This window comes from Ahaetulla prasina, chromosome 7 (assembly GCF_028640845.1).
Source record: "Ahaetulla prasina isolate Xishuangbanna chromosome 7, ASM2864084v1, whole genome shotgun sequence".
NCBI lineage: Eukaryota > Metazoa > Chordata > Lepidosauria > Squamata > Colubridae > Ahaetulla > Ahaetulla prasina.
Window position 1 is genome coordinate 31,456,058 of NC_080545.1, and position 22,644 is coordinate 31,478,701.

At 39.8% G+C, this 22,644-nt stretch overlaps 1 protein-coding gene across 8 annotated transcripts in view; it reads right to left on the reverse strand.

Annotated features, from left to right (window-relative positions):
- Positions 1–12,877, reverse strand: part of MET (MET proto-oncogene, receptor tyrosine kinase) — a 137,986-nt gene extending 125,109 nt beyond the window's left edge. For 2 of the 8 annotated variants that reach the window (XM_058190973.1, XM_058190977.1), the window contains exons 1-2: positions 12,516–12,877; positions 10,554–10,824 (exon numbers count right to left, since the gene is read on the reverse strand). In XM_058190973.1, coding sequence (XP_058046956.1) covers positions 10,554–10,580 — 27 coding nt within the window. In that variant the 5' untranslated portion in view covers positions 10,581–10,824; positions 12,516–12,877. Of the gene's footprint in view, positions 1–10,518; positions 10,825–11,901; positions 12,117–12,515 lie in introns of those variants that run through there. The other 6 variants (XM_058190976.1, XM_058190974.1, XM_058190981.1 and 3 more) reach the window with 6 other exon arrangements.
- Positions 12,878–22,644: the final 9,767 nt, after the last annotated feature.

The window sequence follows — 22,644 nt, forward strand, 5'->3', positions numbered from 1 at the left end:
CTACAGATGTCTCATCTGTAGATTTTAAAGAAACAGGCATTCCATGTTCAATTGCACATTACAGGATAACAGGATTATAAAATTTCCAGGATATTTCACAGCCTGCTAAAACTTGGACAAGGGCAAAACACAAACCACTGATACCTATTCTGCTCAGTGCACTGCTCTTAATCAGCAAACCACTCAAGCACAGGAAGAGGAAATCAATTTTCAGAAGTCAAAGACAAACAATTGCAAATTTAGCCAGATTGATTCTACAATCTCTTTGCTACTTCCAGTATTTCTGAGCAAATAGCTCAGGGGTTTAAATAGCAAAGAATGTATTTCAGCAAATATCTCTGCTTTGTTACTAATTTTAATTCTTAAGGTATAAAGAATTTCAGCAATGTATCTAAGGCACTTTGTAATCCGAGTGCGGTAGAAAAGCCTACTGAGCAAGGGAAAGGGGGAAAATCTAAGAACATTAAATCTCCTTAAGCATTTTAAAATTATTTACTGAATGTACAGTATATATTAATTTAATCCTCAAAATACAAAAACCTGAAAATTCCATGAAGACTTCCACGAAGCTCTTCTAAAATAGTGCAGAGATTTCATAATGAATTAGATTCTAGGATATCTAATGTTACCACAATAAAATAACATAGGATTATGGTTGTCTAAAGAAGCTGGAATGAAGCACGTAGAAAAAGAGGGAGAAGAGAGATAGCAATGCATTTTTATGACCTACACAAAAAGAATATAAAGCATTCTACAAAACTTACATAACCCAAGATGTAATGGCTGGAAATACTTAACATTCCAAGGAATTACAATAAAATTTTAAGTACTAAGATTTTTGGACCTGGTTTATTCTTCACTGTTAATCTAAGCAAGACTCAGTGGGTATGCCAATACCTCCATCAGTAGAAAATTTTTAATTTTAAGTGAGCCACATTGGATAGATACAAATCCATCATAAATGGACAGTATCTGAAATTATTAAGCTTTAGACAGTTCAAACAGCACATCATACATGGACTCTACTTAGATTCTCTCAATTCAAATATGAATTAATAGATCACTGCAGAGTTGAAGAGGATTTTTAAAGGTATTTTTAAAGTTAGCAAGTTAGCATCAGAGAGATCATGCCTTAAAATATATACATACAATGTTTTAGAATATACAGAAATCAAAATCCCCAAAACTACATCTCTAAAACTTCTTTCATAGGTACAAAACACACACACACACACTAATAGAACATCTCAGTTTTAGCACTGTTCCACTGGTAGTTAAGGTAACATTTGCATTGCAAATATGTTATTCTATATTTCACCCCACACTGACAACAATAAAAAAAGGTGAATGAAATAAATATTGATCACAGGCATTAAGAAAAATATCAGAAAGCAGCATCTAACTTGGCTGATCTTATAAACCAAGCATAGTACTCGGATCAAGGAATCATTTCAAAGCCTGAGGCTTGACTGGAACACTGAAAAATCAACTCAATAAAAAAAGGCAATGTCAAATCACTTCCACCATATTGCCAAGTAATCTCTTAAGGCAGAGTCATCAGTAGTTGAGCTCTGTTTAAGTGTGTGTTTAGCTTTTCACCTTAAAAAAAGCAACTGCAGGTATTTGTCTCTTTTTATATAATTTTTCAACATAACATGAGTAATCCTTTTCCTGTACAGCACATTGTCTTCCTGGAGACAAATTGGCTGCCAATTCCAAGGATTTTTTAATCCTGAAACAAACAAGTTGGTACATAGGTCCTGTGTTTTAAAAAATTGTTTTAAGATTATATTGTACTGTTAATTAAAGTTCCTAAAAGGGAACAAAAACAAGACAACATCATAAGGTTAAGGATAACCTGTACAGTATTTACAGCATTTTACAGATGCTGATACAGATTAATTTACAAATTTTTTTTCTAGAAGGAAATGGTAAATGAAAAAGAAAGGTCCCTTACTTATTCTCATCTTTAAATATGTCTCTGTAATATTTCACTGTTTGTTCAAAAAACTTATTGTAAAATGCATGTGTATTAATTATCAATACTTCTAAAATAATATGCATGTAAAAAAATTGCACTTTACAAGAAAGATACAAACACAATGAAAATCCTTTGTAGACATAGAATACATGTTCAGCAATATTACTGTTTTTCCCTCTTAGTTTATGTATACCAAACTGTTTCCCAAAGTGTAGATTAAAACAGAAAAAAGCAAGGAGAAAACTGCATCTTATTTCACAAAGCTGCAGGATTATCAGGCTCCTAAGACAGCAATTTTTTCCAGTGTACAGAAAGTGTCAAAACATAATACACAGGCAATAGGGATAGACAGATAGATAGACGACTATTATGTTTTTTGCCAATATATGAACATGTATGTATGTATGTATGTAATGTGTGTATACCCACAGTCTCACACACACACCCATATACACAAAATATATATACATTAAAATGGTAATTAAAACAAATTTACTGTATATGAGTTAAAGAAGAAAGGAAAGAGAAAAGATTTTTAAAGTTATCAAAGAGAGCCGTTTTGTTGGACAGCATTTGTTGCCTCACTCTTACAGCAGCTAGGCAGAATTTAGCAATATGAAATGATAGTTCTTGTTGGCTAAAACAGCAATAGTGCCTAGACTTATATACCGCTTTATAGTGCTTTAAAAGTTAAGATGATCTTGGTTGGTTCTCCCTGGGAATTCCTTCTTGGTTGGTTCAAATAGAAATTACAGTGCAACAGGATATGCTGAACATCCTCTATAGCACGTGAGTCACAGAGACCTTTGTGGATTTTTTTGATATTTACCATCAATAACTCCTGAAGGAAGTTATTGATGGTAAATCTGGCCAGAATGAATGCTCTGAGATGTCTGTTGTTTATTAGAATTTGGCAATAATTGGATGATTTGGTGGTAAAAGCATCTTCAAGACTTACATAGTCTTGGTGCTAAATTAATGTCATATTGCCATTCTATATTAAGGATCCTCTCCTTCAATTATTGTTTTGCTTAGCTGTATACCATCCTTTGTACCACCTCATTAGATAAACCATAGGCTGCCAATTTTTGTCTAATGGATATTTCGAAGTAGGTTGGAAGTTATCACTGTTAATGAGGGATGTTAGATCTGTTGGGTTAGTTTTAGCCAGTAATTAAAAATGGCAATGAAGATTCTGGCTTCTATTCAAGGACCTCTGGCAATAAAACATAGGAAATATCCAGAATAAAACACTAAAATTACATAATTATAAAATCACTAGTACTTTATATATCTCCGTAGACCTTCCAGAACAGTTCATTTTAAATCATTCCTGTAAGGCCAAACTGACGAGACCAATCTCAATTCAAGCAAAGGGCTGTTTCAATGTACTAATACTGATGCTGATACAGAGAAATAGCATCCATGAATCTGCCTTGTGAACCTTGTGAAAATTTATTTATTTATTTATTTATTTATTTATTTATCTTGTCACAACAATATATATAAGTATCATACAAAAAGATTATATAGTATATAAACATATATATGAGTAAATATTAGGAGGTATAAGCATATATATATATATATATATATATATATATATATATATATATATATATATATATGAGTAAATATTAGGAGGTATAAGCATATATATATATGGAAGTGTCTTGGCGGCGTTTCGAAGTCTCATTCGTCATCTTCAGGCTTCAGCCTGCTTCTGGGAAGCACGGCTGAAGCCTGAAGATGACGAATGAGACTTCGTCAAACGCCGCCAAGACACTTCCAATTTTACGCTGGAGAAAACCCGAATAACCAAAGACCTACATACAAACACCCGCGAAAACCTCAGAAAACAAATATATATATATATATATATATATATATATATATATATATATATATATATATATATATATATATATATGAAGAAGAAAAGAAAAACAATAGGACAGGAACGGTAGGCATATTTGTGCTCTTATGCACACCCCTTATGGTCCTCTTAGGAATGGGGTGAGGTCAATAGTAGAAAGTTTTTGGTTAAAGTTTTTAGGATTATGGGAAGAGACCACAGAGTCAGGCAAAGTATTCCAAGCACTGATGATTCTGTTACAGAAATCATATTTTCTGCAATCTAGATTAAAGCGGTTAACATTAAGTTTAAATCTATTGGTTGCTTGCTCTTGTATTATTGCAATTAAAGCTGAAGTAGTCTTTAACAGGAAGGACATATTATTATTATTATTATTATTATTATTATTATTATTATTATTATTATTATTATTATTATTATTATTATTATTATTATTATTATTAAACAGGAAGGACAAAATGGAAGACTATTGGCTGTTTTTCCCAGTAAAAACTATTAGGACAGGGCATTTCTGGTTAGAAAAAGTGGTACTGAAAATACTTCCCCACCAAGCCAAGTATGACATTATAGGAATGAACAATAACTTGAATTATGTTTTAAGCGAATTAGAAATCAATGCAGGTCCTGGGGCAGAGGTTCATGATGGTGTCAGCTAATAAATGGCCAGTTCCAGGATTAATTGAAGCTTTTGTGTGGTCTTCAGGGGCATCCCCATGTGGAGCACAATGCAATAGTCCAGTCACATGGGTAATGAATGCATGGTTACTGTGGTACTTAGTAAACATCCTATGAATTATTTGATTAAAAATAATCATATATATTCTGAAATCACTAACACATTTTTTCATTATGTTGGTCACAAAGCAGAGCCTTCATTGCTAATTATAAATAGATAAGTGTATTCCACTTATTAGAAATAATGTGGTACACAAGACTTTTAAAAAATCAGTAGCATGGATTTGATCTCAAAAACTAGTACGAGGCCTGTAGGATACTTGTAGTTCAATGTAATAAGAGTTATTGGAATGTTTCCCAGTCATAACAATGAATAGCACATTCTACAAAAGCCACATTTCTTAACACTATACAGAAGTAATTATATAATTTTTTATACTGGTCAACCTTCAATTAATAAGACTATACATCAGAAGTGGGAAATCTATGACATTCCAATTTTTCATGAACTACAAGTCTCAGAAACTCCAACTAGTATTCATGCTCATTGAACTGTTAGAAATCTTGGTTGCAATCATCTCAAGTTCATCCCCTCCTTCCTGATGCCCCATATAACTATTAGTTGTGTGCTGCCTCATTAGTACACTAAGCTCTGTACCAGAGGATCCAAGTTTGGATCAGGTGGACACTTCTGGAGTAGTCATGTGACACCCACAAAAAGGCTGCTTGGGTAGATGGGACCACATAGAATTACCATTTATCAGAGGGCATTAAGGTTGTTCAATGCTTCCCTTTCTAAATCCCAATTCTTAGAGGATGCTACCTACAGATTTGCTCTTATTCGAAGGGAAAGACAGATATAAAGAAAGCATTGGACTATATAACCATCAACCATATTTTTTTTCAAGAATGTTGCTGGGTCTAAGACTTAAATAAGGGCCTAAAATCTTGGTTCTGCAAGCTGGTTTCTGCAGGTAGCTAGTAAATTAGATAAAATCCCATTTCCATCCTGTTTATGCATTGCTCCTTTATTTAATTTACCATTCTAGTCTTTCAATTTTAAGGCTTGATGTTTAATGTTTCTACTTTAATTGTCTACATTGCTTTTATGATATGGTTAAGTCACCCAGAGTTGCTTGATAGTGAGATGGGCAGCATACAAATTTAACAAAATAAATAAATGACACCGTTCTTTCTTCACTTCTGGGATTCATCCACCACTCAGTCCGTTTTCCTTGCTATTAACTTTTTCAGTGCCTTCCTGTTGTCTTCCTGAGCAACTAATATCTACGTGCCATATAGCTTATTTTAATTGGCCAATCTTCGGCAGTGAAAGGACAGCAGAGAACTAGGTTATCACCAAGAAGCCCCACAATTGCTTAGCTTCTTGGCTCAAGCTTCACTGGAAGTTTAAAGAGGTTAATCAAGGTAAAGAGGCAATGATAGTCCTGCCAACATGGAAGTTTCTCCTCCTTCACCTGTGTCTTCCTTTGCGCTTTTCTAGGAGACTTAGGAAGCTCAAAATTCCAGTCATGCCAACTGACCAAGAAATGTCATTCCCCAATCAGGGATCTTTCAAGGGTGGTTGGCCAATTATGTTTATCCTCTCATCCTAAAAGCCTTGAGATACTGTTTGTAAGTTGGCAAAGATTTGATTACCCAAATGATGTAAAATCAGCCAAATAATTAATTTGCATTGTTGTAATGCAAATTATATAATATACTACTAAGATAATGTGCTTTCCAAATCTCTACACTTTCATGGATAATAGACAATCGTTTCCCCAATTTATTGGTAAAAGTGAGGTTTAACTATACTTAAAAACCATTCCAATTGACTTTATAGAAAGTTGACATTACTACATTCTGGCAAACTGATCATGTCATCGAAATATGCAATCATCCCTATTTTGCTGACAGAATGCAATTCATTTTTGATATTAGCATAGTCATAAGGTATAATTGTAAGGCACTCTTCACTAACCTGGTGTTCCCTAAATCAAAGGCATGCAACTTCTTCCAGTCCACGATGGTCTTTACTGGTGTATTGGGGAGACACTCCAAAGAAAAACTGGTTTTGCATTAGGATTTATGGAAGCCTGGACTTATGGATGTCTTATTTTTTTTCCAAAATCTGTGTAGTCATTAAGCAAATCCAGCTTCCCCAGTGGACAATTTTTGCAAGAAATTGACAAACTGTTATAAATCAGTGTCATTCTGATTTCAACATTTCTTAATGTCAATTTAATAGGGAGACACCAATCAAATTTATCTAATGAAGTACATGATCAACTAAAGTGCTACGTAGTTTGAAGCTTGGCTATCTGTGAGATGACCTGCTCCAAATGGTATCAGACTGCCCAAGGCCTGCCTGCATAGATGCTGTGATTCAAGTAACATGAAAGCACTCATAATAAATCTTAAACCAGGAACCAAATATTTAATATGTGAACATCAGAAAATAGTAATTTAACTCCTATCCTCTGGATATTTGTTAACCACTGGACACCAGAACAACTAGATGCAAGAACAGTTTTTTCTCGAATGCCATCATTCTGCTAAACAAATAATTTTTTCAACACTTTCCAACTAGTTATTAAGTCTGCATTCCTATCTATCTATAATCTAGGCAGCGTATTAAAAAGCAGAGGCATCACCCTGCCAACAAAAGTGCATATAGTCAAGGCTATGGTTTTCCCAGTTGCAATGTATGGCTGTGAAAGAAAGGCTGAGAGCTGAAGAATTGAGGCCTTTGGTGCTGGAGAAGACTCCTGCGAGTCCCTTGGACTGCAAGGCGATCAAACCGGTCAGTCCTAGAGGAGATCAACCCTGACAGTTCTTTAGAAGGCCAGATCCAGATGAAACTCAAATACTTTGGCCACCTAATGAAAAGGAAGGACTCACTGGAGAAGAGCCTAATGCTGGGAAAGATGGAGGGCAAAAGAAGAAAGGGACAACAGAGAATGAGATGGCTGGATGGAGTCACTGAAGCAGTCTGCATGAGCTTAAATGGACTCCAGAGGATGGTAGAGGACAGGAAGGCATGGAGGAATGTTGTCCACGGATCGCGATGGGTCCAGTGGTGGGTTTTAATTTTTTTTACTACTGGTTCTGTGAGTGTGGCATGGTGGACGTGGCATGGCTTGGTGGGCGTGGCATGGCTTGGTGGGCGTGGCAGGAGTTTAACGGTTATCTATACGATAAAATCGCTCAGCTCCGGGATAGCTTGGACCAAGATTGCGATGATCCGGATGAGATGACTGAGGCGCGTCTTGTTGATACCGTTTGGGATGAGTTTGATTCTGTGACTCCCGAGGACGTGGACAGGCTGCTGGGGAGGCTGCATGCCACTACATGTTTACTGGACCCGTGCCCCTCCTGGATGGTGCTGGCCACACAGGAGGTGACACGAGGCTGGCTCCAGGGGATTATAAATGCTTCTTTGATGGAGGGGATCTTCCCCGCCGCCTTGAAAGAGGCGGTGGTGAGACCCCTCCTCAAGAAGCCTTCCCTGGACCCAGCTATTTTGGGTAATTACCGTCCAGTCTCCAACCTTCGCTTTATTGCGAAGGTTGTAGAGAGTGTGGTGGCGTGGCAGTTTCCTCAGTACCTGGAGGAAGCTGTCTATCTAGACCCGTTCCAGTCCGGCTTCCGACCCGGATACAGCACGGAAACAGCTTTGGTCGCGTTGGTGGATGACCTCTGGAGGGCCAGGGACAGGGGTTGCTCCTCTGCCTTGGTCCTGTTAGATCTCTCATCGGCTTTTGATACCATCGACCATGGTATCTTGCTGCGCCGGTTGGAGGGGTTGGGAGTGGGAGGCACCGTTTATCGGTGGTTCTCCTCCTACCTCTCTGACCGGTCGCAGATGGTGTTGACAGGAGGGCAGAGATCGACCGCGAGGCACCTCACTTGTGGGGTGCCACAGGGGTCGATTCTCTCGCCTCTCCTGTTCAACATCTATATGAAGCCGTTGGGCGAGGTCATCAGTGGCTTTGGGGTGAGTTATCATCTGTACGCTGATGATACTCAGCTGTACTTCTCCACCCCAGGCCACCCCAGCGAAGCTGTCGAAGTGCTGTCCCGTTGTTTGGAGGCCGTACGGGTCTGGATGGGGAGAAACAGACTCAGACTCAATCCATCCAAGACGGAGTGGCTGTGGATGCCGGCATCTCGGTACAGTCAGCTGCACCCGCAGCTGACTGTTGGGGGTGAGTCATTGGCCCCGACGGAAGGGGTGCGCAACCTGGGCGTTCTCCTGGATGGATGGATGTCGTTTGAAGACCATGTGGCGGCCATCTCCAGGAGAGCTTTTCACCAGGTCCGCCTGGTGCGCCAGTTGCGCCCCTTTCTGGACCGGGATGCCTTATGCACGGTCACTCACACTCTCGTCACTTCTCGCCTGGATTATTGCAATGCTCTCTACATGGGGCTACCTCTGAGGTGCACCCGGAGACTTCAGCTAGTCCAGAATGCAGCTGCGCGGGTGATTGAGGGAGCACCACGTTGCTCCTGGGTAACACCACTCCTGCGCAGTCTGCACTGGCTGCCTGTGGTCTTTCGGGTGCGCTTCAAGGTTTTGGTTACCACCTTTAAAGCGCTCCATGGCTTAGGGCCCGGGTACTTACGGGACCGCCTGCTGTTACCTTATGCCTCCCATCGACCCGCACGCCTCACAGAGAGGGTCTTCTCAGGTGCCGTCCGCCAAGCAGTGCCGGCTGGCGGCCCCAGGAAGAGCCTTCTCTGTTGGAGCTCCTACTCTCTGGAACGACCTTCCCCCCGGTTTGCGCCAAATATCTGACCTTCGGACCTTTCGTCGGGAATTAAAAACTTATTTATTCATCCAAGCGGGACTGGACTGATTTTTTAGATTTTTAAATTTCTAAATTTTAAAATTTTAAATTTTTATATTTTCTGTAATTTTATATGGGGTATTTTAGGTTGGTCAATTCGACGGTTTTAATTCGGCCACTATTGAATAGGTATTTTAAATTGATTTTTAACTTTGTATATTTATTGTTTTTTATCTTGGCTGTACACCGCCCTGAGTCCTTCGGGAGAAGGGCGGTATAAAAGTTTAATAAATAAATAAATAAATAAATAAATAAATAAATAAATAAATAAATAAATAAATAAATAAATAAAGGATACTGTAAAATCTCCATTTCCTCTCTATCAGCTGGGACTTGGGAGGCAGACAATAGATGGGGGCGGGGCCAGTCAGAATTTTTACTACCGGTTCTCCGAACTACTCAAACTTTTCAAATAGAATTCAGTAGTTATCATACTGGTAGATGTTCACTATTCACAGACAGAATGCATGTGCTGTGAGAGGAATCAGGTAATTCAAAATGTAAGATTTTGCTAAATTAAGACCAAGGGACATTTCCATTGCAGAAGCAGTTTGTGCACAAGAAAATATTATGTAGTATCATTTCCTAAACTACCACCCCAAATTAATGGAACTCCTGCCAACCTTAGCCACAGTGCAGAAAATTGCAAACTAATATAATTGGGGGACATGAAGTTGAGGAAGATTAGAATCAATTCTAATGTATTATGCCATTGTTACTTGCCATTTTATCATATGCATTCCAAAGCTTTTGGAGGAACATTTTATTTAATCATCAGGTTTCCTACAATAACTTTCTAAAAATATGTTTTGCTGGAACTTAAGTTCCACTAACTACGCTAATCCTAATTCTTTTGCAGACTTTTATGGTGGCAAATCATTGAACTGCATTTCATAGCTCTCCTATTAGCAAATCAGACATAAGATATTCTCCAATCAAACTGGCATAAAATTAGTTGTCCTCAGAAGTGTTGCAAGTCTGAAGCCCCTCTCTATAAAAAAAAGGGGGGAGTTGGCTTCAATCCCAAACATTCCCGATTCTGCACCTACCAGATTAGCAGCAGGACCAACATGCACACCGGTTTTCTTAATCACATTTCTAAGAACCAGAGAGAAGACACAAGCAGTAGGTACCTTATCGGGAAATTCTGGCAGCCAGACAAGCTCACCTGCAAAGCACCCAGAGAAGTCATCATCTCCGGTCAAGGTTGCCTGAAATGGTCTGTATTGAAAGGACTATCCCCTTCTGCCAGCCCCTAAAATCTTCGCATGGCTTTTTGGCCGCTACCGCTGCAATCACCGCTACTAGCAGGCTGACTCAGACTGCCAGCCGCCGAAGTTCTTTGTAAGCAACCCGCGTTTTCAAGCTTCCTCCTACCGCTTCTACCCTTTCTCTTCCCTCCTCCTTAGGATACAGTCATTCCTGAATCATCCAGGATCCTATTTCAATAAAAAAAAGGAGATTTATGTTCTTCCTTATTCTCTTCTCCACTTTACACGCTCTGTCCCTCCCACCCCAGCCTTTCTCTGGAAAACAGATAGGATGCGTTGGAAATATTCTCCCTCGCGCCAATTTAATCATCAGGAATCAAAGCACTGCCTCGTATTTAAGCTGACAGGCCAGCCGCTTCTCCCAAATCCACGATACAGTGCGGAATAGTTCAGAATTACTATCGTAAGCCTGCGATCGCCAGAAACAAGAATAGGTGCTATTCTCCATATCAGTTCTTAAATTGGGAGTAATTAAACAAGAAGGTAAATTGAGCATATTCTGTGGATAATTGAGCAATTTGCTTATGAATCCGGGATCCAGTTTGTAAAACAGCAAAGTATGTCTGGGAGGGGGGAAGTAGAGTAATGGCATTATTCGAGACCAGGAAAATGGGTAACTGGGTCAGTGGAAGAACAACTGCTCTATATTCTCAAAAGCTATTTTTAACGCATCGTTTGCTCTAGGATCGATCCTCATTTTATCCTCCAGGATTCCCCTCTCGAGCTTTCTCAACACCTGCTAAATCCAGGCTTCCTCACGCGGAGCACCTCGAAGCTTACTGCGCATGCGTGCATATTTTCATTTATCCTGGGCAAAAGGGCGAGTAAGGTGTGTTCCTGGAAAAGAACGTTGTTCAGATCTGCGAAGCTCGCAAACCGAAGTTATTCGAACGTCTTAGAAGCTCCACCTCTTAAAAAACACGAGAACTGGTAGCTTACTCAGTGGAGGGGAAAACCACTTTGAACCCGCTTGTAGATCGTCTCCTTTTTATGTTATTACCACTTCCCATGTTCCGGGAATGATCCCTGGCAAATAATCCTCCCCCAAAAAAGCACGTTTAGGGCTGAGCCCTGCTGCGTCCAGGCACATCTCCAAAAGCAGCAACACCGTCGCCAAAAAAATATCCAGCCGCTCGTTACCTCAAAAGCCAACTGCCACGCATCATCAAGCACTCACCCAAATCAACAGCAGGGATCGGTCAAAATGAAATTCCGCTACCCTTGATAGTCAAATATTAAACTCACTAAATGACGCGATGGCTGAATTCGCAGGATACCTTAACCAGGTAACTCGCTCCTACTTGCATAAACGAACGATGATGGGTCCGCATCATATACTAGGTTAAGTAGGCGAATGACTGATATGTGGTTCGTGCGAGCATAATCACTGTTTAATTTCGGGGGCTAAAATACTTTATGCGAGTCTGTCAAACGAAACGTTAAGAATCAGCACTCCCTAAACAAGTCACGCCCCGATCTAGGTTGTAGTACACTTGAACCAAATACGGTAAGCAGGAATGAAGTCAGCACATGCTCAGGGGCACTCCCCTTTCCTACCATTACCTCAAACCACCTGCAATCGAAAGGAGGAGGATAAAGGTTAAGCGGTCCATCGAGCACTCTTTCGAAAGCAACCCCCTACAAATCTACAAAAACCAGCCGGTTTACGGAGATCAGCTCAGGACTACGGTCCAACTAGTCACGTCTACGCAAGACATACTTCTGCAGAACAGAGCACAGGGTCTGGCCATGCAAAGCTCCAGAGCTAATGGCTGGTGCATTGCAGCGGCGGTTTTGTGCCTGGATCCCTTTCCTCTCCGTAGCATATGCAGCCCGCGGGGATCCTTAAGATTACATACCTTCCCTGCTGAAGGCGAAGGCACAGCTGCTCAGCGGCCGGGTCGTTAGCATTTGGTTTCCTTGCTCACTGTCCCACCAACGGCCCGGACTACGGGAGCCACACGTTTCCCCTTTCCCTTCTGCAGCTGAGCCACCTGGAGGAAGGACGCCGAGACGCCTCCGGCGCCGCCTGCGAGGGAGCCTCTCGCACTGCCTGTGACAGGGCTTGAGCGAGCTCCTCTCCAGCTCTTGTGGCGGCTCGCAGCTCTTGCGGCGGCTTCGAAGGCTTTGCGCCCCTCCCTTCCCGTGCGGTCCTCCTGACCTGCTTGTGACTCACCAGAGCACGAGTGGGGTTGTGTGTGTGTGTGTTGGGTGTCTGGTGCGGGAACGCTGGTAAAGGGCGAAGCGTCTTTCAGTTCGTCGGGGCCAACTACAACAGACGGAGAATCCACTCTCCCCCTTTCCCCTTCGTCGCCAAAAGCAACAGAGGCGCCAAGAGTCGCTTCCCGTTCCCGCCAATATTGCCCCACTTTTCCTCTTCTCTTCCCACACACGCAGCCGGCTTCAGGTGATTTCCTCCTCCTGCCAGGGAAGGAAGCGCCTTTGGAGGCAGCGCGGGAACGAAAACGCTCGGCTGAGTGGAACCAGAAAAGCTTATACTTTCCCAGGAGTTACAGAGCGCAGAGACAAAGGCGCAGGAGGAAAAGAGCTTCGTTCAGCTATTGTTAGCCAACCCTCCATTGTCCTGAGGGAGGCGGCCGGCGACGAACTACATGGATTACTAAGCAACTGAAAGAAATGCTTCTTCACTCAAGTGACAGATTTCTTAAGGCAGAGAGAAGGCTGTTTCTCTTTAGGAAGTTGGATTTCACTGCTCTTTGTGTAGCTGTGTGGATACCTGTAGAGAAGATTTGGCCAACAAGATTTAACGTTGATATTACTTCCCTCTTCTGTAACTTTAAAGGACATATAATAGTTACAGCCCCCACCTCCCATCATAAAAGATTAGGGACATTGCACTGGCTGGGCTCCTTATGTTAACATGTGTGGCAACTAAGTTTGTGGTGGAGACCTTAAAAACTAGCAAGATGTTATGGCAGCTTTCACGAAGGAATGCTTCATTCAAATGATGGTTGCATTTACCCCACACTTCTGCAACATGGTCCCCTCCAGCTGTTTTGGACTTAAACCCTCATTTCTCATCATGGTGCTTTTTGTTGACTCAAACTGAATTCAAATATATTTGGATAGTAGCACACTGGGAAAGGCTGCTGCAGTTCATAAAAACCGAGGGCACAATAAAACCATTCAAAATGCCATCAATGCTCTCTGTTGTCGTATTTGTGCTTCAGTACCAGAAATTTAACACTCCACACCAGACATCATATTTTTTAGATTACTTTTTTGTAGAGGACTTGACAACTTATTCTGCATAGAGACCATTGAAATACAAAAATTGGACTCAGTGGCATTTCACTTTTCACCAATCTCTACAAATCAATTTCTACCCTAATAAATGCCTTTACAATAAGCAAAAAGAAAATTAAACCAGTTCTCAACAAGTTTAGGCTAAACTGTTACTGGCTAGTTTGTGATGGATTATGATGCACAAACTCAACCAGTATGATTATTTTATGGCTGAGTATTCTGCAAGTCTAGGTAATTGAAGTTAATGGAATGAAACATAGTTCTGATCCCTATGAGTTAGAATGGCATGTAAACACAGCCTTTATTATGTTCAAGTATGAGCATGTATCAGCTGAGTGTGTGACTACACTTTTAAAAGCACCCGTCTGCCCTTTAAATTGGAAGAAGTCAGATCTTGGATTTAGCACTGCTATCAATAGGCACATAGGAAATAAAAAGAACAACTCATGTTACTAATTTTTATAAACACTACTATATTTATTATCTATTGATGTTTCTTTCCTGGAGAGAGCATTAAACAATGCAAGCTGTTTTCTGACTAATGCAGCATAAATGAGCAAGCACATGTAGATTAGTTGATTATGGGGGTAAGTCAGTTTATATTCAAAAACAGTTGGTAAATTACAGTTTTAGTGGCACATTTTTTTAAAAAAGTGCCGTTTAGAATAATATATTAATATCTTCTGAGAGATGAATTGTTTGATATTCACATTTTCCTGCGGTAACTTCATTTTGTCTTGCTATTATCAGGATAAAATGTGTAGAATCAAAATATGTTAATACAAATAATGATTTTTGCCTGCCTCTTCACTCCTAACTACAGAAGTCAGTTTTTCAATTAATCATATGCATATGTCCTTTGACACTTGAACCTGCATAAAACAGAGGCAGAAAACTCTAGCATTTAGAGAGTATGAGTAAATGTTTTGTTTCCTAATGTTTTGTTTAAAAAAGCATAAAATAGTGGTGAAACTTCATAAGTTTTCTAAATAGAAGATGCTATAAAATAAAATGTCCCTAGCCTCCATTTAAACATAAATGGATACTTTTTTGCTTTACTTCTCAATGTCGACCTACTGAGATAATGCAATGGACCTCAGAGAAAATTCAATCTGTATTCTCTCTGTTGTGACTGTCAGAGGTGAACATTTTTCTCTGGAGACTCAGATTTAAATCACCACATAAACATCATCAAACCATCTGTTTGTGGGTATATGACTCCCAAGAAGAGTAGAATACATGGATATTAAACACTTGGACTGTTCTGCCTATAATACTCTATTTTATATATATTCCAGAAATGGGGCCTCTTGAACCAACTGCTTGAATTATAAAAGTGAAACAATTGGGATTTGTAATGAGCACTTTGATCATCAAACTCTTGCAAGCATGAGCAAGCAAGTAGAATATAAAATATTCATTCATAAATTATGGAAGTGCTCAGAATTAGAAGGAATGGATGCCTGTTCTTAAATTGGGGTGTTCAACTTCCTTTCCAAGTCTACCCCAATCTATTCTTTCTATCTTTAGGAAGGATTGCATATAATGTTAGTGTTCTTCAAGAGTTGACAGAAACAATTTTCCTTTTTACTTCCAATCCCTTGAATCCAGTTTCATGATAACCTATAATCACTATGTTCCGAGACTATGGAGCAGAAATCAGTGCCATATTCCAAGCTACTTCAGATTTTGGTAACAAACCCATTGCTACTATCTCATGTAAAATAAAGGAATTGCTTGTACCCAATCCTCAATGTTCATTTTTTGTTAATCATTCATATATTCCAATAGTTTTGTGAAAGCTGCATTTCTTCTTCGTAGACCTGAAGCCCATGAACTGAGAATCAGAGGTTCCTGCAAATGGAGGGATGGATTGTCCACAAATTACACAGATGTGCTGCGTTTAAAAGAAGCAAGCAACCAAAACAAAGACTAGTTTTATTGTGGTTTCAAATACAAGGCAGAAATGAATAAGCTTATCCCTGAAAAATAGTCTGTTATCATGGTATTACCCAAGATCCAGAGCTCTTTCTGAATAGAAACAGAGGAGTCATGTACAAGTATCCTATAAAGGAGTTGAGAGACTTGATCAGAATTAAATATGTTTGCCCAGTAATGTTTCATGGGCATTAGTAGGTCAACAATATTGGTCCCATTCACTTGAAATTACACTGCAATTTGTGTCAACTGTACAATTAGCAAACCCAAAACAAGGAAACACTCTCAGGAGAATTGAATTCTCAAACATAAAATTTTATTGAATATACCATGTTGGTACTGAAGAAACAAAACCAGTTCTGGTTTCTCATGCAAATGCTTGCCCAGTTAAAAATTCCTTTCTCCTTCTCCCTACCCCTGGATGATCATTTTGTCCAATTATGAGATTGTCTTTTGTTATGAGAACAGTCCATCTCTTTCTCAAGCACCTGCAGTGGTGACCTTGCTGTCTCCAAGCTCTCATAATCTCTGCATACGTTCCCCACATTCTTTTTCCCTCCCCCAGTTCATTGGTAAATTGAAAACCATTATTTTTGAAAGAAGCAAAGCGGGTCAGTCTTGACACTCTGTGGAAATAGTTGCTCAGTTATATTAATCCATACAGCAAGTGTGTCATCTAGCGGCCTGTATTTTATCATGTTGTTAATGAGGATATTACGAAAACATTTTCAAATATTTTGCTCAGATCAAAGTACATCGTGTACATAGGATTCTTCTCATCTGGCAAGCATTTTAAAATCAGAGATAGGATAAGCCTGAGATGACTTGCTTAAGAAACATGCCCAGTTTAAAAATCAAGTTCTGAAGTTTCCTGGAGTCCCCCTTTCCTTTTTTGAAAATGAGGACAATATTTACTTTCCTGTCTTCTGAAACCTCCTAGTTCTCCAGGAGTTGTCAGAGATTACAGTTACCAGTTCTTCTATCATTATTTTATTTTTTAAAAAAATATTTACTTACTTATTTGAATTTGTTAGCTGCCCAATTCTAATAGATTCTGGGTGATGTATGAAACTGGAAACTCTATAAAAACAGATAAACATCAAACCAAATGATCAGCCTAGACTAAAACTATTTTGTAAACAACACAGATCAAACTAAACAGGGATCCTGGACAAACAATAACGTATCAACACCCAGCTGGGGACCAAAGACAGGTTTTCAGAGTTTTCTGGAATCCTAGTAGAGAGGCCACTGTCCTTATCTTCAGGGGCATACCATTCCAGAGTGGGGGTGCCATAACAGAGAAGGCATGCTTCCTTGTCCCACAAGTTAACATTAACAAGAAGGGTAATGGACTACACCCACTCTGCAGGAAAATGCCAAGAAATAATTGGAGACAAACATTCCTTCAGATATCCAAACCCAATGTTATGTATGGCTTTATAGGTAACTAGCTGGTGACACAACACTGCCCGGGTATTTTTTCATCCTAATCCCCCCACCTCCCGTGCATATGTGCACGACCCCCCTGGGGCCCGTTTTGGACCTAGTAGGCCTCCCTGCAGCCTCCTGTGAGCCAAAATGGACTGCGGGAGGGCTGCCCTGCCCCGCCGTTTTTGACCTAGTGCGCTTCCCTGCAGCCAAAAAGGGCCACGGGGGCTCACACTGCACCCCCCACCGCTGCACATGTGCAGCAGAGATCCGAATATCAGATGGCCAGCGGAAGATGCATATGCATGTGCGGTGGAGCTGAGGTGGACTCTGTGTGCCACCTGCACACCAGGACATACGGGGACACACATACACACACACACACACACACCAAGGGGTGTTAGGGGTGTCTTATCCCCCACAGTATTTTTTTCCAGAGAGTTAAGTCATCTGTGTACCAAGTTGGGTTGGAATTGCTCCAGCCATTCCAGAGTTATGCTTGAACAAACAAACATACATGCATACATACATCCTTTTATATATAGATAGATAGATAACCAGCATCTTGAACTGCATTTGGAAACTGAGTGACAATCAACAAAACTTATATAGCAAAATTGATAAACGGACATATGGAAAAGCACTCATGACTATTCATGCTGCTACATTTTAAACCAACTGTAGCTTCTTTGGCCTTGTGACATCATCCTTATAGTTTTTGTTGAGTGTCTTATATCCTTTTTAGTTAAATTCCCCTTTTTCCCCTTATAGGCATCCCTTTTTCTTTTCAGAAAACAGTTGTGCCCTTATTATCTTACTTGGCAAGACTGTTCATCTTTTCTGGTCTCCTTTAGGATTTTAAGCCACCAGACCTGATATCTTCTCTTTGAGTAGATCAGAATCTGTTTTTGTGAAATCTTTATATCTGATGCTTCTCCCTTTGTTATCATGCCATGACATCATAGCATAACATCATGACTTTCTCCCAAAAGGTCCAGTCACTTTCATTTTATTAAGCAATTCCTTCCTGCTGGTAAGGATCAGATCCAAGGTAGCATATTCTTTTATTCTTTCTTCCACCTTCTGATACATCAAGCTGTCAGCAAGAGAGAACAGGATTTTTTTAGTCCTCTGATTCTTGGAAAAGTTAGATTTAGAGCCGATGTTAGAGAAATTGAAATCTCCCATTGTTACTGTTGTGTCTCTTAGAAAGTTTGGTCCTTGGGCACAGAAAACCTTCCTCTATATATTTTGCCTGCCAAGATACTCTATAAATTTCCACAGCAATATCACTTTGGTTTCTCCTTCTATTCTTCATAAATGCTTTCAACTGGATTTCTTTGTACTGTTTCCTAAATTTCTGTGCAGGCATAAGTTTTCTTTATAAATACTACAATGCTCCAATTCTGTCTATTGAATCAGTTTCTTCTGAATAAATTGTAGTGTTCATGGACTATTTTCCAATCATGAATGTGATCCCATCAAGTATCATTGATTCCTATGCAATATTTTTTCTTCTATCAGGATGAACTCATTCTACTTTATTGTAAGGTTTCATTAACACAACCTTGCAAGTCTCAAATTACATTTTCCCTGATCACCTTTATCACTTAAGAAACTCGGGAGAGTCCCTTATGAGGCATTTGCCATGCCCATGTTCTTTCTGTGGCCTAAGCTGCCTCTTCTCTGGCCATTTCCCTGGCTGTGTTTCTTCTTCCTGTCTCCCAAGGTGATTCCCACATATTACATGGGGAATATCACTTGTCTTCCCCTTTGTATTCTCTGACATTCACATTCCTTCCCTGAAGGGATCATCCTAAATAACTTATCTTGCCTAGAAACTTTCTATCTTTCATAGATGTTCCCATAGGTCTCCCTCTTTAAGTCTTTTCTATGTTTCTCCAGTAATGACACAAAATTGTGCTTCCAGTAGATTATGCTTGGACAGAAAGACAAACAATGTACACAGCTTGCGGATTGCTATGCAGCTTCTTTTGCACTCTACAGTGCTTGAAGTTGATTGGCATCTCTCAAATCCCCTTCCTCTGTCAAATCTGTAAGCAAAAGTTCCCCCTTTTTCCCCTTGTTTGTTTCCTCAGCATACTGTCCAGGCAGCTGTCTTCCTTATATGTACCTTGAAACTGTCTCATCTAATACAAGATGCAAACAGTACTTCAAACATACATACTGGGCAATCAACAGCACACCCTGGTAGAATAAATGTTTATTACTAGCTATATAGACTAATATACTAGTTATATTGAAACTGCATACTCAAATATAGTGTCTGGGTTAACATAACTGAGCAAATTTCTGTAGAGATTCTCAATCATCCAGATCATGGATGTCACAAAGGTGGTTTTTCAAGAGGCAATTGGACTTTCTTAATTTGTTTGTTTTTTAAAAGACTTTTCACTTCTCATCCAAGAAGCTTCTTCAGCTCTGACAGGATAGTGGGGAATGGAGGATTTATATTCCTAGCAGACAGCTGGTCATTTGAATTCTTTGAGGGGGTCGTTGAAGCACTTGGAGCATTTGAACCTCAAAGTGCTTCAACAACCCTCTAAAAGGATGCAAATAGAATAGAATAGAATAGAATAGAATAGAATAGAATAGAATAGAATAGAATAGAATTTTTTATTGGCCAAGTGTGATTGGACACACAAGGAATTTGTCTTGGTGCATATGCTCTCAGTGTACATAAAAGAAAAGATACGTTTATCAAGGTACAACATTTACAATACAAATGATGGTCAATATATCAATATAAATCATAAGGATTGCCAGCAACAAAGTTACAGTCATACAGTCATAAGTGGAAAGAGATTGATGATGGGAACGATGAGAAGATTAATAGTAGTGCAGATTTAGTAAATCATTTGACAGTGTTGAGGGAATTATTTGTTTAGCAGAGTGATGGCCTTCGGGGAAAAACTGTTCTTGTGTCTTGTTGTTCTGGTGTGCAGTGCTCTATAGCGTCGTTTTGAGGGTAGGAGTTGAAACAGTTTATGTCCTGGATGTGAGGGATCTTTAAATATTTTCATGGCCCTCTTCTTGATTCGTGCAGTATACAGGTCCTCAATGGAAGGCAGGTTGGTAGCAATTATTTTTTCTGCAGTTCTAATTATCCTCTGAAGTCTGTGTTTTTCTTGTTGGGTTGCAGAACCGAACCAGACAGTTATAGAGGTGCAAATGACAGACTCAATAATTCCTCGGTAGAACTGAATCAGCAGCTCCTTGGGCAGTTTGAGCTTACTGAGTTGGCGCAGAAAGAACATTCTTTGTTGTCCTTTTTTGATGATGTTTTTGATGTTAGCTGTCCATTTTAGACCTTGCGATGTAATAGAACCTAGAAATTTAAAGGTTTCTTTTTTGTTTGTTAGTTTACATTTATACCCCGCCCTTCTCCGAAGACTCAGGGCGGCTTACAATGTATAAGGCAATAGTCTCATTCTATTTGTATATTTTTTTACAAAGTCAACTTATTGCCCCCCCAACAATCTGGGTCCTCATTTTACCTACCTTATAAAGGGTGGAAGGCTGAGTCAACCTTGGGCCGGGCTCGAACCTGCAGTAATTGCAGGCTTTGTGTTCTAATAACAGGCTTCTCTATTGCCTGAGCTATCCCGGCCCCGGTTTCTACTGTTGATACTGTGTTGTCTAGTATTGTGAGAGGTGGAAGTATGGAAGGGTTTCTCCTAAAGTCTACCACCATTTCTTCGGTTTTGCGTGTGTTCAGTTCCAGATTGTTTTGGTTGCACCACAAGGCTTGTCATTCGACCTCTCATCTATATGTGGATTCGTCATTGTCTCGAATGAGACCAATCACTGTTGTGTCATCTGCGAACTTCAATAGCTTGACAGATGGATCGTTGGAGATGCAGTCATTGGTATACAGAGAGGAGAGAAGTGGGGAGAGCACACAGCCCTGGGGGGCTCCTGTGCTAATTGTACAGGTATTTGATGTGATCTTGCTTAGCTTCACCAGCCGCTTCCTTTTGTTAGGAAGCTTGTGATCCACTTACAAGTCTGTAGCTGGTTTAGCTTAGTTAGAAGAGTGTCTGGAATGATGGTATTGAATGCTGAACTAAAGTCTACAAAGAGGACCCTTGCATAGGTCTTTGGAGACTCAAGATGTTGTAGGATGTGTGCAGAGCCATATTGACAGCATCATCTGTTGATCTATTTGCTCAGTATGCAAATTGCAAGGGGTCTAACAGCGGATCCGTGATGGTTTTCAGGTAGGAAAGCACTAGCCTTTCAAAGGTTTCATGACTATAGATGTTAAAGCAACTGGTCTGTAGTCATTCAGTTCCTTGATGGTGGGCTTCTTCGGCACTGGGATGATGGTAGAGCGTTTGAAGCAAGAAGGAACATAGCACATCTATAGTGATTTATTGAAAATATGGGTGAAGATGGGGGCCAATTGGTCAGCACAGACTTTTAAGCAAGAAGGAGTTATCTTGTCTGGGCCTGGAGCTTTTTCTGCTGTCAGCAAGGAATATAAATCCTTCCATTCCCCACTATCCTGTCAGAGCTGAAGAAGCTTCTTGGATGAGAAGCAAAATGTCTTCAAAGAAAAAACAAGAAAGTCCAGTTGCCTCCTGAAAAAGCACCTTTGGGATAACCAAGCAAATCATTATTTACTTATCATGGTTCATTGAATTCTACGATTGATTGGTTCACATTACATTAATTACAAATTACAAAATTGGAGTTACAACTATATTAAACCAAAACTAAACTAGTTTTTTTAAATCTTAGTATGATGTATGAACCCAACCAAATACGAAATCTAGGTAAACCTAATCGTTCAGATTGCAGTCCTGTAATTGCAATTTTGTTCCTTGCTTTTCTCTAGTTCACTAGATGTAATTTTTTTTAAAAAGGGGGAGGATTGGAAGGCAGAGTAATAACTGCTTTTCTATCAGAAAACCTCAGCTTCTTCTGTTCTACATTATAGTAGCAATCTCTAATGCTACTCCCATTTCAGATCTGAAGGTGATGTCCCTAAATGTGACTGGTCCAAAGCTACACAATAAGTTCCATGACTGAATGGGCCTTAACTTTGCTTTTTCTAATTCAAATCCAACATTAACCTCTATACTAACCAGGCACTAAATAATATTTAGCAATTGATCATGCATGACCTGGCAACCATTTTGTGAGGATGCCCTTGGTATGCTCTCAAAATAATATCTTACAATTTGCATTTTGTGATGTAAACACGTCAAAAGACATTTGACAACCTAAAAAAAGAAAGTTATTTATTTGTTACTTCTGCTCGTATTGCAGTTCATTGTGGTAATAACACTTGTTTTTAATATTTATGCCTTCAATACAAGACTGAGC